This window comes from Glycine soja, chromosome 11 (assembly GCF_004193775.1).
Source record: "Glycine soja cultivar W05 chromosome 11, ASM419377v2, whole genome shotgun sequence".
Classification (NCBI taxonomy): domain Eukaryota; kingdom Viridiplantae; phylum Streptophyta; class Magnoliopsida; order Fabales; family Fabaceae; genus Glycine; species Glycine soja.
This window is the reverse complement of record NC_041012.1, coordinates 6,784,537-6,797,356: the sequence shown is the minus strand read 5'-3', so window position 1 is coordinate 6,797,356 and position 12,820 is coordinate 6,784,537. Positions and strand designations below refer to the sequence as shown.

At 33.4% G+C, this 12,820-nt stretch overlaps 2 protein-coding genes and 1 pseudogene across 2 annotated transcripts; 2 read left to right on the top strand and 1 right to left on the bottom strand.

Moving 5' to 3' along the window:
- Positions 1–849: 849 nt before the first annotated feature.
- On the top strand, positions 850–2,816 carry LOC114374510 (2-oxoglutarate-dependent dioxygenase DAO-like). The gene is made up of 3 exons (XM_028332168.1): positions 850–1,299; positions 1,616–1,931; positions 2,356–2,816. Exons 1-3 carry the CDS (start codon positions 962–964, stop codon positions 2,599–2,601), a joined length of 900 nt encoding a protein of 299 aa, XP_028187969.1. The 5' UTR covers positions 850–961; the 3' UTR covers positions 2,602–2,816.
- A 2,035-nt stretch (positions 2,817–4,851) lies between these two features.
- LOC114373558 lies at positions 4,852–6,719 on the top strand (annotated as a pseudogene).
- A 612-nt stretch (positions 6,720–7,331) lies between these two features.
- Positions 7,332–10,896, bottom strand: LOC114376792 (probable L-type lectin-domain containing receptor kinase S.5). Its single transcript, XM_028335068.1, has 2 exons — positions 9,464–10,896; positions 7,332–8,445 (listed from the first exon to the last, which is right to left on the bottom strand). Exons 1-2 carry the CDS (start codon positions 10,719–10,721, stop codon positions 7,628–7,630), a joined length of 2,076 nt encoding a protein of 691 aa, XP_028190869.1. The 5' UTR covers positions 10,722–10,896; the 3' UTR covers positions 7,332–7,627.
- Between the last annotated feature and the right edge of the window lie 1,924 nt (positions 10,897–12,820).

Below are 12,820 nucleotides of genomic sequence, written 5' to 3'. Positions count from 1 at the left end.
ATCAAGTAAATTAGCCAAAAATCTAATGGAGACGTTTGTTTCATAGATAATTTTTTTTTTGCTTTGAAATTTTTTTTTGGACATGTAACATCATAATATTATTAAAAATGTGTTTGATTAACTATTAAAATTGGTTAAAATTATTTTCATATTTACATGTTTAGTTGAATTATTTTTTCCTAGAAATATATATTATAATTATTAAAATATCTTTATTATAAAAGCTCTCTTACGCCGTCCCTTGTTTTATCCCCATGTATTCGACGATGAGAAATAAGAATTTCCTATTAAAAAATGAGCATGGGAGGAGAAGGAAAAATTATCCTAAAATATAGAAATTGAAGTGACGGTAAATCATTGCAGAACATTAATTTAACATGAAAAAAATTTAAGCACGAAGAAATAATAAGAAAGTAGTGGGATAGTAGTTAATAAAATGGTATATATGAATTTTTACTCAGGAAAAAATATTCATGTCACATGGAAATAATTTTTCTTCACCTCGTTTGTCGGAACTAAATATAGATAGAAGCGTGAGATTATATCTTTCTCAAGAGTAAAATATACTCAAAATTAAATTTTTTATGATCTTACAACAAACTGAGATAATTTTTTTATCATCTATTTCCAAAAATAACTAAATAGTTCATGAAATAAAGCTCTCAAAATAATTGTACTAGCAAAAATAAATTGGTTTGACGGTGAAAAAAAACAAAAAAAAGAAGTTATTAGCATCTACTAACAATCTAATAAATTGACAATTAATATTTGTGAATAAAAAGAAATATGCTTCCAACTCAAGATTAAGAAGATTAAAAAAATAGAAAAAGGAAAGATTCTATCAGGACGGTCAAAGTCATTTTCCCCCATCTTTAATTAAGCACACACATGCTAATCAAATCAAAATTAAAATTAGTTACAACAAGAAAAAGAAAAAAGCAATAGAGATAGAAGTAGAACTATGGAGGAGACCATTCCAGTGATTGATGTGGAGAAGATTAATTCTGATGAAGGAGAATGCAAGAAGCTAAGAGAAGCATGTGAAAGATGGGGTTGTTTCAGGATCATTAACCACTCTATTCCTGCAACCCTCATGGCTGACATGAAAAAAGTCATTGAAGCTCTTCTTGATCTTCCTATGGAGATCAAGAAGCGCAACACAGAAGTCATTGCTGGCAGTGGTTACATGGCACCAAGCAAAGTCAACCCTTTCTATGAAGCCTTGGGCCTCTATGACTTGGGTTCATCACAGGCTATGCACAATTTCTGCTCTCAGCTTGATGCTTCACACCACCAGAGGTTTGTTTCACTTCCTCTATGCCTCGATCTCTCTCATCTTCTTTTCTGGATTTACTTGGTGGTAATGTTAGATTTAATCAACATGATTAAAAAAAATAACTCATGATTTGGGTAAAATTTATTTGAATAGAGCTTATAATTAAATCCATTACATAAATATTCATGTAATAAACGTCTATTAAGTATGTATTTAATGGAAGCAACAGACGTGATCCCTCATTTCTTTTGCCGTCCATGGTTTTGATATAGCACACTGTATAGTACACAAAGGGACAACTTGAACTTGGTATTGGCTTTTTTGGGTTGATTTTGACAGGCAAATATTGGAGGCATATGGCCAAGCCATTCATGGTTTGGCAGTGAAAATAGGACAAAAAATGGCTGAATCTCTAGGCGTACTAGTTGCTGATTTTGAGGACTGGCCATGCCAGTTCAGAATTAACAAATATAACTTCGCCCCAGAAGCGGTAGGGTCCACTGGTGTTCAAATACACACTGATTCAGGCTTCCTAACTATTCTTCAAGATGATGAAAATGTTGGAGGCCTTGAAGTGCTCCACAGTTCTACTTCTTTTGTGCCAATCCCTCTTTTCCCTGGATCCCTTCTAGTCAATCTTGGAGATATTGCTCGTGTAAGTATATGACAATCAGTTTAGATTAAAGGCCGGTTCAATACACACTCAAGAAATGAAAATAAAGTAAATCATGATGAAATTTTTTAATTAAACTTGTGTGTAAACAAATATGAATTTTATATTATTTTATTATTTACTTTTTTTTCTTTTCACTTTCTTTCTATGCAAATGAACACACCTTAAAGGCTGCAAAATGCTACATGGCATTCTGATTAATTAAGAAATTTAAAATAAATTTTTTTTATTGAGATGCATGTAATTATACTACTTATAATATTTTTTACATTTCCTTATGATTTTTATAATTTTTATTTATTTCTTAATTAATACTCTTATGAGACTGGTTAGCCATAGATTATAAAAACAATTGCACTTGTGGTATTATTGAAATTTTAATAAATGTATGCATATGCATATGCAGGTGTGGAGCAATGGAAGGTTTTGCAATTTGACACACCGGGTACAATGCAAGGAAGCGACCAAACGTTTTTCAATTGCTACATTTATGATAGCACCCAGGAATAGGAATGTTGAGGCCCCAGCAGAATTGGTGGACCATGATCACCCACGTTTGTATCAACCTTTTATTTATGAAGACTACAGGAAGCTCAGAATTAGCAATAAGATGCACACTGGTGAAGCCCTGGAGTTATTACGCTTGGCCTAGTCATAGCAACTAGGATTTATTTAATTGGGAAAATAATACCCCCACTTTTCAGATATTTATGTCTTTTTTTGCCAATTAATGGGGGAAATAAGTGACCAACTGCTAAATAACTCAACGACACCTTATGAGGGAGGAATGGTTAGGTAAACTTTCGAATTCAAATGAACTTATAAAGATATTCCCATTGAATTTCATTGATAAAAAAAATGACCCCATGCCCGCCTAGCACAATTGACAATTCAATCCAGTTTTCATCAACAATAGTATGATCAATTCTAACATTTAAAATTCGATCCCATATATGTTCTAAAATGTTTATAGATTATTGATTGATGTAATAACTAATTTTCTCGTGGACAAGGATGAACGTGTCAGGTAACCATCACTGATTCACTGTACGTAGTGTATTTTTTGAACTAGACTAAAACTGATGAAATAAAGAAAGAGACAAGCACGAGTGGTAGTGTATTTTTTAAACAAGAAAAACAGAAGAAAGAGAATAAAGATTAGCTCTACTGGTATGGCGGTGGCAAGCACACACAAGACATATAGCGTCTTTCCCGCACACAAAAATCGTTAACTGGTTAAGTCTGTCTTCATTGGTGTGGGGTCAAAGGTCAAGGAAGCATATCAATTAAATTTAATTATCTCTTTAATTAGTTCGAATCACTTTCAGGACATAAATTAAGAAAAAAAATCAGTTATACAGTTTGAGAATATATATTAAGTACTTCTTGTGGGCTTTTTTCTTCTTTTCTTTAAATGTGTGATCATTTTATTCCGCACAAGTCATTAATATTAAAACTGTTTTTAAGTTTTACATAAAACGTTGCATCTCACCTAATGAGTTTTTTTTCTTTCTGTATTTTCTAGTAAATAGTTGTTTTTAAATATTTACGTGATAAAAAGAGAAAAAATATTGAGAGAAATAACCAACTTTAATGATAATTGCTTATTTTACGTTATGATGTGTATGGAGGAGGAGTACCATGAAAATTTAAGATGCTATTATTTCTTCAAACAAGGTTATTTGTCTTAATGTTCCTTGTCTAACTTAAAGAAGAAAGGTGAAGTAACGTAAGAGATTAATTAAGAGAGAAAGTGCGAATCATAATTTAAGTAAAGTTACATTAACTAAAAAATATATATAATAATTACATGCATTATAAAATATTAACTCAATTTTTTATATTCAAATAATGAAAGGGAGGGATAAATTGGAAGACAGAAAAGGAGTCCTTTTGAATTTCCTGTCAGGTGTCAACAGTAAAAAAAAAAGGAACAATTTCCCTTTTGCACTTGCTAATGATCGATTGATAGGCCTTGGCCTCTTGGGTTGAATTTGTAACCCCGTATTGATAAATGATAGCGTAGACCCATACGCAACAAATAATAGTCCTAATCTTTTGAAGATATCATCCTTTTGCATTTTCTAATAAAACTACACATTCGAAAATAAACATGTACTTTGCACTATATTGAGTACATGGCTTCCAGAATTTGAAATTAATTTTGCCAAAAATATTTCCAAACTTTACACTAAGCAGACACAATATATCAAAGTACTTAGATTAGCCAGAGATCTGAAATCCAAAACAATTGTTCTAGCATGTATCAATTATCAGGATTAAGAGTGCAGAAAAGGAAAGATGCTACCAGACAGACCCTCCCTTATGTCATTGTCCCCCGATTTTTACAATTAAGAGCAGACAATTCAAAATTGGCTCCAAAAGGAATGTATTAATAAAGGCGATCTCTAAAATGGTATATTAACATCCATGAATATAATAAATGAAATATAAAAGAAAAACTAATAGAAAAAAAAAAGATGGATTCGATTAGTAAGAAACAACAATATGAATTTGACTTCCGTTCCTTATGTTAGAACCTTAGTATTAATATAGGTAATTTCTAAAATAGCAAATTAATATCTATGTTAGGTAATCTCTAAATTAGCATATTAACATTTATGAATAACTTATATTGACAAATGGTGTAAGACTCCGTTATATTTCATTTAATTCTCATAATGGTGTAAGATTTTGTTATATTTAATTCTCATATTTAATTTTTTTTATTAATATAATAAATGAAATATAAAAGAAAAAAAAGACTTATAGAAAACAAAGGTTGATTCGGTTACTATTTGAAGGATTCAAGTAACCTAAATTTTCTTTTATAAAAAAAAGAAGAAGAAAACTTTTAATTAAAATTGTTTAGATAGATGTGTGAATTGATTGCCCTGTATCTATAAATGTGTAGTAGTGCAAGTCTTTTCCCTTCATCCTTGCCACATCCACAAGAACAAAAAACAATAGCTAGAGATAGAAGAAGAAATATGGAGGATACTTTTCCAGTGATTGATGCGGAGAAGATTAATTGTGAGGAAGGGGAATGCAAGAAGCTAAGAGAAGCATGTGAAAGATGGGGTTGTTTCATGGCTGACATGAAGAAGGTCGTTGAAGCTCTGGTGGTTACGTGGGACAAAATGCATTCAGCACTTTATATGAGGCCTTGGGTCTCTATGACTTGTGTTCCTCACAAGCTATGCAGATTTTCTGTTCTCAACTTGATGACTCGCTCCACCAGAGGTTCATTTCCTATGTCCCACTCTAGTCTCTTCTTGTCTCTCATTTTTCTCTATCTCTTCTTTTACTGTTTCTTTTCTAATTGTAAAATATGAAAATAGTCTCTCATTTTAATTTAATTTATACTTTTAGTCTCTAAAAAAAAGTTTAACTGATGTTAATCTCTTTGTGGCTACTAATGTGACTGTCACATAAGTTTAACTATTAGAGTTAAATAGGAGAGACAAAAATATGATTAATTTTTTTAAGGAACTAAAAGTGATAAAATAATATATAAAAACATATTTTATCCTCCAACTATAGTAATTTGTTGTACATGACTGCATTACATGTAGTTGTTAGGTTTATGATACATCATACATGTGTTCATTCAACTTAGCTTGGATCACTTTAACATGATGTAACAATTTACAAAATCATGCCATGCAAAACACACACACATACACACAATATAAGAATAATTTTAGTTTTCTCTTTTCTAACTAGAATAACTGCACTTTTACAGGCGTGTACTGGTCAGCCTTCAATTCTAACTAGAATGGTGGGTGTGGTAAAAAAAAATCTAAATTGAATGGATTAGATCAATTGATCTCCAATTTTCAAATTAGCTTTAAGTATAAAAAAAATCAACATGTATATATACACCATGTGTATAGTGTAACGTTGATTTTGGAGGTGTCTGAAAGAACCTATAAAAAAAACTTATTTAAATATATAAAATAAATAAATTTATTTTATTGAAGATCTATCCGTCACTCTATTTACTTACAGTCCATGGTTAGGATATTTGGTATAGTTTATATATCTTACTTTGTTCCCACAAACGGACAACTTCACGTATATATTGACTTTTTTGAAGTGTGAACGGTTGTTGATTTTGACCATTAATTAAGATTCATCGTTTAGCAGTGAACATAGGACAAAAGATGGCTGAATCTCTTGGCCTAGTTGTTGCTGATTTCGAGGACTGGTTATGCGAGTTTAAATTTAACAAATATAAACTTCAACCCAGAAACAATCGGAGTTCCAATACACACAGATTCAGGGTTCTTAACCATTCTCAAAGATGACGAAAATGCTGGTGGTCTTCAAGTGATGAACGGTTCTGGCTCATTTCTGCCAATCCTTCCTTTCCCCGGGACCTTCAATGCAAGGAAGGGAGCAAACGTCTTTCAATTGCTACATTTATGTTGAGGCAACAGGCGAATTGGTGGACCATGATCACCCACGTCTGTATCAAGCTTTTAATTATGAAGATTATAAGGAAACTCAGAGTTAGCAACAAGGGGATGCCCACTAATGAAGCCCTGGAGTTGTTCCGCTTGGCCTAATGATAGGAACTAGGTTAGGACTTAGGAAGGGGAAATGTATGTCTTTGTTTTGCGTAGAAAGGGCAAATTAATGGTCATATTTTAAGTAACCAACAAACTATGCTAAATAACTCGACAAGACTTCCGAGTGAGGAATGAGTGGGTAAACGTTTGAATGAGTATTTAAATGGTAAATTTAACTATATGTGAATTTTTTAAATCTCGACCTTAATTGTCTTGTTTCTATGTATTCGATGATATATAGATTTCTTACTTCTTAATGGACATTGAATGAAGATCTTACTTTCACAAAGGATTAACTTGAACGGAATGGATTTCTTACTAATGCACGTTGAATGGAAAGTCTACTTTCACAAAGGATTTACAACCCGGCCTCTTCATTAAAAGAAAAATATAAAAAAATAAAGCCAAATTATATTTTGTTTGGTCTTTAAAATATCACTTTTTTTTTATTTGAATTTCATATTTTTAAAAGGTTAAAATCATTCATTGTGAAATTGTTTCATTTTTATGTAATCTTTTTGTCAACTTTATTTGTGATTAGAGATGAAAGCAATTTGGTAAAGTAAAGTTTGACCGCAAAATCTTTATTTTGTAGTAGTAAAGTAAAGACACCCTTTTCATTTCTTTCACATCATATCTCGTAAAAATTTATCATTTTTCTTCTTTATTTCTTCATCTCTCTAACTGTGACGAACATTTGATCGTCCAACACCAAACATTGTCCCTTATAAAAGCCAGATACCTTACAAGAAATTTTAAAAAAAAATAGTGAAACTAAAACATGATTTAACAAAAAATTATAAGAATGTAAAAAAATACCGAATATCTTATTTCATCAAAATTTACAGATATATGCACCCCGATTTCATTCCTTTCCAATCAAAATTAGAGGGAAAAAAAAGAAATTACAAGAGAATCTATACTTGATTACTTAAAAATCAAAATCAAATTAAGAATTAAAAAAAGGAAAAAGTCTGAATAAATTTTCTTCCGTTTTTGTTTTCAGAGGAAGAAAATTTAACTTAGTGGAAGGGCTGACCAACATAAACACAAAAAACAAAAAGAAAAAGAAAAGGTTGTTTTCAAAGAGGGGATCAAGTTGTTTTAGATCAGAGAGTTGCTATCAGAGAATTGAACATGCATAGAATGTGTGTCACTGCTCATGGGTGTGTACTCAGTTGTTGTAGTTGGTGTTGTGAGGTCACTTGCAGGGCTTGAAAGATCCATAGCTGGCCACACAAAAGCTGGCTTGAAAGGTGGGACATGAGGCACATTCACTGAACCAGATATGATCTGAACAATTGTTTGCATCTTTGGTCTCTCACTTGCAATGGGGTGAGAGCATGCCAGTCCCAATTTCAGAACCCTCTCTGCCTCTTCAACCACACAACCATTCCCAAGTCTCGGATCCACTGCATCCAGTATCCTTTGCTCACGATGCAGGTGCCATACCCAATCCACCAAGCACTCATACCCCTCATTCTTTGTCCATGGTCTCTGACCACACACCACCTCAAGAAGCACTGCTCCAAAACCATAAACATCTGATTCCCTTGTCGCCCTCCCCGTGTGAAAGCACTCGGGCGCAATGTACCCCATTGTGCCATGCACTCCTTCCATCTCTGCATAGGATGTTTTGTCGTTCTCCAATGCCCGCGCCAAGCCGAAGTCGCCTAACCGGGCATTGAAGTCCGAATCCAGCATGATGTTGCTGGCCTTGAGGTCTCTGTGGACCACTTTCTGATCATACTCATTGTGTAGGTAGTTCAATGCAGAAGCCACCCCTGTTATGATCTTGTACCTTAGAGGCCAACTTAGTGGGGTTGTGCTGCTACCTTCCTCACAGAAAATGTGGTTGTCCAAACTACCATTAGGCATGTAATCGTATACTAAGAGCAGGACCCCATTTCTGTGACACCATCCTGCATTAATTTTTTTTAATCAAAGTCAGATGCTTAAACAGAACATTATATAAATTATAATAAGATTACAAGAGTACGTAGAGAAACTATTGCAATTGACCTCTTGTTTGATTTGTATTACATTAGTTGGCAATGCTTGTAAGTCAAGGCAAGGTATATGGGTAATGCCTTATCATTATGGAATTGAAGATAAGATAATGACTTCCGGATTTTATCTTACTATTAAAAGATTTAGGCCGGCCGGATGGTTAATAATTAATTTACTTGTGACTTGGACCTCAACTAGAAGATAGTAAATTTCAGTTGACCGTATAATAAGATAAGATTATGTTAGAAAATTCATCTTATACAAAAAGTTGAAAATTAAGTTGGCACTTTTGGGTAGGTGAAGGAAGCCTCAAGGCTCTATGAATCATCATTATCATCTTTGGCTGGGACCAAAAGGCAGAGAAAGAGAAAGGTTATCTGCCAGGAGCAGTTAATGTTGACTACGGCACAATTTAAGGTCACTTCCGAAACAAAACGAATCCGTGACCCAAATACGGAATCATATATACCTACGGTACTGTACTCTGGATCAAACACCACAAGAAAAAGGGCATTTTTGAACTAGTCTTACTCTTCGGCTTTGTGCATCAGAGCATGTGCAAGTGCAACCACGTTCAGTATTTGAATGCACAAGGATGGATGATCAAGAAAACCATAGCTGGTCAACGTTGTCAGCGAATACGTGCCCGACACTACAGAATTTAGCAATAATTGCCCCTAACTAATGTAATGCTGTAGATTGGTTTCAAAGATTCCTTAAGGATGACGATGATGATCTGGACAGAACCACTAACGGATCTAGATCCTAAATTCCTAATAACTCGAATTTAGGACGCGTTCATGAAAGTGATAACCAAATCCAACCTAAACCAAATTATAAATGTTCATTACGAAAATAAAATGCAAGCATTAATTGGAAATAATTAAAAAGAGAGAGAGAGAGAGAGAGAGAGAAATTAAATGAACTAACCCAGTAAGCGAACAAGGTTTTTGTGACGGAGGCGATTGATAATGGTGAGTTCAGCCAAGAAATCATCAGTGCTTTTCATCTTATCTCTGGAGAACATCTTAACCGCCACTTCCAAATTCTCCTTGGGAAGTGTCCCTCTGTAAACGACGCCGTATCCACCCTGTCCAAGCTTATGCTTCTCATCGAACTTATTAGTCGCTTTCTTCAGTTCCTGATACCTAAACTCTCTGGGAGTTCCAGGTAGACTCTTGAGAGTTCCCAAAATCTGAGACTCATTTCCCCTTTTCTTCTTTTTCAACCAACAAACCCACCCAACAACACCCGCCACAATAAGAACCACCATAGTCAACCCTACACTTAAACCAATCTTCAACGCTTTTCCAATTCCATTCTTTTTAGGAAAAACCTCAATGGTAATGTTCCACCTCAGCACGCAGTTTAGTTCAACGTTGTCACCGGTGGAAGCAGAGAACCCAAAATAAGAAACCTTGTTAACAACTTGTTTAAGATCTAGAGGGGAACTCAAAACCGGCTTAGCCGGTTTCGCAACTATGGGAGCATCCTTATCAGGCTGCTCCGCGATGTACACGTCAATCTCCTTCCGGTCACCGTCGTAATCCACCCACAGCACGTGGAAGCGCGTGACGTTAGGCGCGATCTCGAACCCCAAGGGAGTCAGAGAAACACTAACGTTGGACCTGACGCTGTTAATGTCTAACCCGATGTGGTTGTCGTCGGGGTCGAAGTCCTGCTTCACGGTGTCAAGTTCGACGGCGACGAATTTGTTTGTGGCGTTACCGTCGGTGGCGGCGTTGGTGAGGCCGAGGAACTGGCCGTGGCTGTTGTTAGGGACGGTGGTAGAAGCCGTGATGAGGAAGGTGATGCCTTCGCCGGGAGGGTTGTTTTGGGGACGGAAAACGTTGATGAGAAAGGAGGTGTTGAAGGAAACGAGTTTTCCGTTTAAGTTGTCGTCGTTATCCCAGAGGGTGAAGGGGTTGTTGAAGAAGATTCTGCCGGAGTGGTTGGCGAGGGAGACGTTACCGGTGCTGTCCGGAGTTACTTGGAGGGCGCCGAGGTTGATGGCGGCGCTGGGCAGCACCGTCAAGGTGGTGAAGTCGGACTGGTTGAAGGGACCGAAAAAGTAGGTTTCCTTTTTGAGAATCTGGGCCTGGGAAGTCGCCGCCGGGAACAGGAGGAGGATGGCGGTGACGGCGGAGAAAGCGCACATGGGGTGGTTGCTGCATTGAAGGGGAAACATGGCGAAATATATTTTCTTAAATCTTACTAATTGATGCTGATTTATTTAACTGTTGCTAATTGTCTCCCCTCGAGTGAAATGAAGGATGGGAACTATGAAGGTGCTAAGTGATAACTATTGTGTTTAGATTTGAATTAGGGGCTTTCTAGCTTTGTCTTCTTTATACGCAAAAGAATATAAAATTCAGAATCAACCTTCTATATATAGTCTTACTTTTGGAAAATATTGACAAATAACATTGAATGAAGAAAAAAAAAATCATCCACCATACAATTATCTTTGCCAAAATCTATAACATTTGATTAAGAGGTATAAATTATTATTATTTATCTTAATCTTTATTAGTATATTGATTAAATCTGAGTCATGCTATACAATTATCTTAAATAAAACTATTTTCAAATATTTTTTTATTATGCAGGAGGAGAAAATATTCACTAATTTTTGTGGAAGACTAATTTTCATAATATCATCTTTTTTTTTTCTATTTAACATATCTGACTCTGATATTAATTTAAGAGAGTTGAATTCAATTTTGCTTACACTAATATAAGATTAGTTATTAACAAATATTTTGGTTTGAATAGAATTTTTGGTGTCTCAGTTTATTTTTTTTAGTTTTAATTTTTCTTTTTTACTTTTTGAAGTGTCTAATAAACTTTCACTAAGAAAGATATTTTAAGGGATAAAAGTGAGAATTTTTAAACTTAAGAAACTAAATCAAAACCAGAAATTAAAAAGAGGATTAAAATTATATTTTATTGAATAAATAAATATTGTAAAGTATTATTTATTATATTTTACATATAATTATTAATTGATGTTTTAAGTTAATATCTTTACAACGCTTATTAGTAAGATTGTTTGTCTAATTTATGACAATTGTGTCTTTAATTTGAAGACCTGTAATCCAATGCGCACCGTGTGCTTCTTTTTAACTCTTCCTCTTTGGGGAAAAAAAATGCCTTTGTTGACAGAAAGAGCCATTTGAATTTTGAAGATAATAATATCATAACATATATAACCACTGCTCCAACGTTGATGTTATGATGTATTATTGTATTTGCATGTGGTCTTTTAGCTTTAGCATGTGGCCTAATACAGTTGTTTCCGATTCGTGATAAGCTTTAGAATTAATTTCATTTTCTTTTAGGCTTTTGGCACAACTTGGTCATAGTTTAATATTTAGTGGGACCGTTGACGCTTTAATACGCTTTCTTATACATAGAAATATATTTTTTGACAAAATAAAGATTAATATTACATTGATTAATAGTTTATTTCCATTAAATAAAAAAATCACATTTAAAATAAAATTATAATTTTAATTAGATAAAAAAATAAAAACACTCAAACTCTCTTAAAAAAATCTAGTAATAGATAGATTAAACAAAATAGATACTATTAGAATAAAAAGAAGATAGATTATTAATTATCTTGTAATAAAATTATTAATTAATTCTATATAAATACAAGGCCGTATCTAAAAATATTAGAACATGAGGTAAAATCTATAAAAAAAAATTAATGGAATATTAATTATTATTTTTTATATGAATAAATTATAATGATCATTTTCATGGTTTCTTTGTTATTACAGAGGACACTCTTATTCTTTTAAACCCTGTATGAAATATCATAATTGTTGATTTTTCAATTTATCGGTCATTCTTTCATGTTTTTTTTTTAAGTTGATTACATTGACCATTATGTGATTTGTTTTATTATATTTGTCATCCTTCTTTTTTTAGGTGTTGCTTTAAAAGTAAATTATAATGACCCCTCTTTATGATTTGTTTTTATTATAGTGGGCATCGTTGCTTTTTTTTAACCTACAAAAAATATCTTAATTGTTGATTTTTTGTTTCATTAACCATCTTTTGATGTTTTTTTTAAACTACCCTTTGATGTTTTAGACATGAGGAGCATTAGTTCGAGACCGTCACGTGAGGAGCAAATGGTTTTAAATGATTTTTGTTTTTTGAAATGTTCTTTTTAACTTTATAATTGTTTTATATTAAAATGACTATCAAGAAATACATATCCGTAAAATAGTTCACATTACATTTCAACAAGCTGAATCAATATTTAAAAATTAA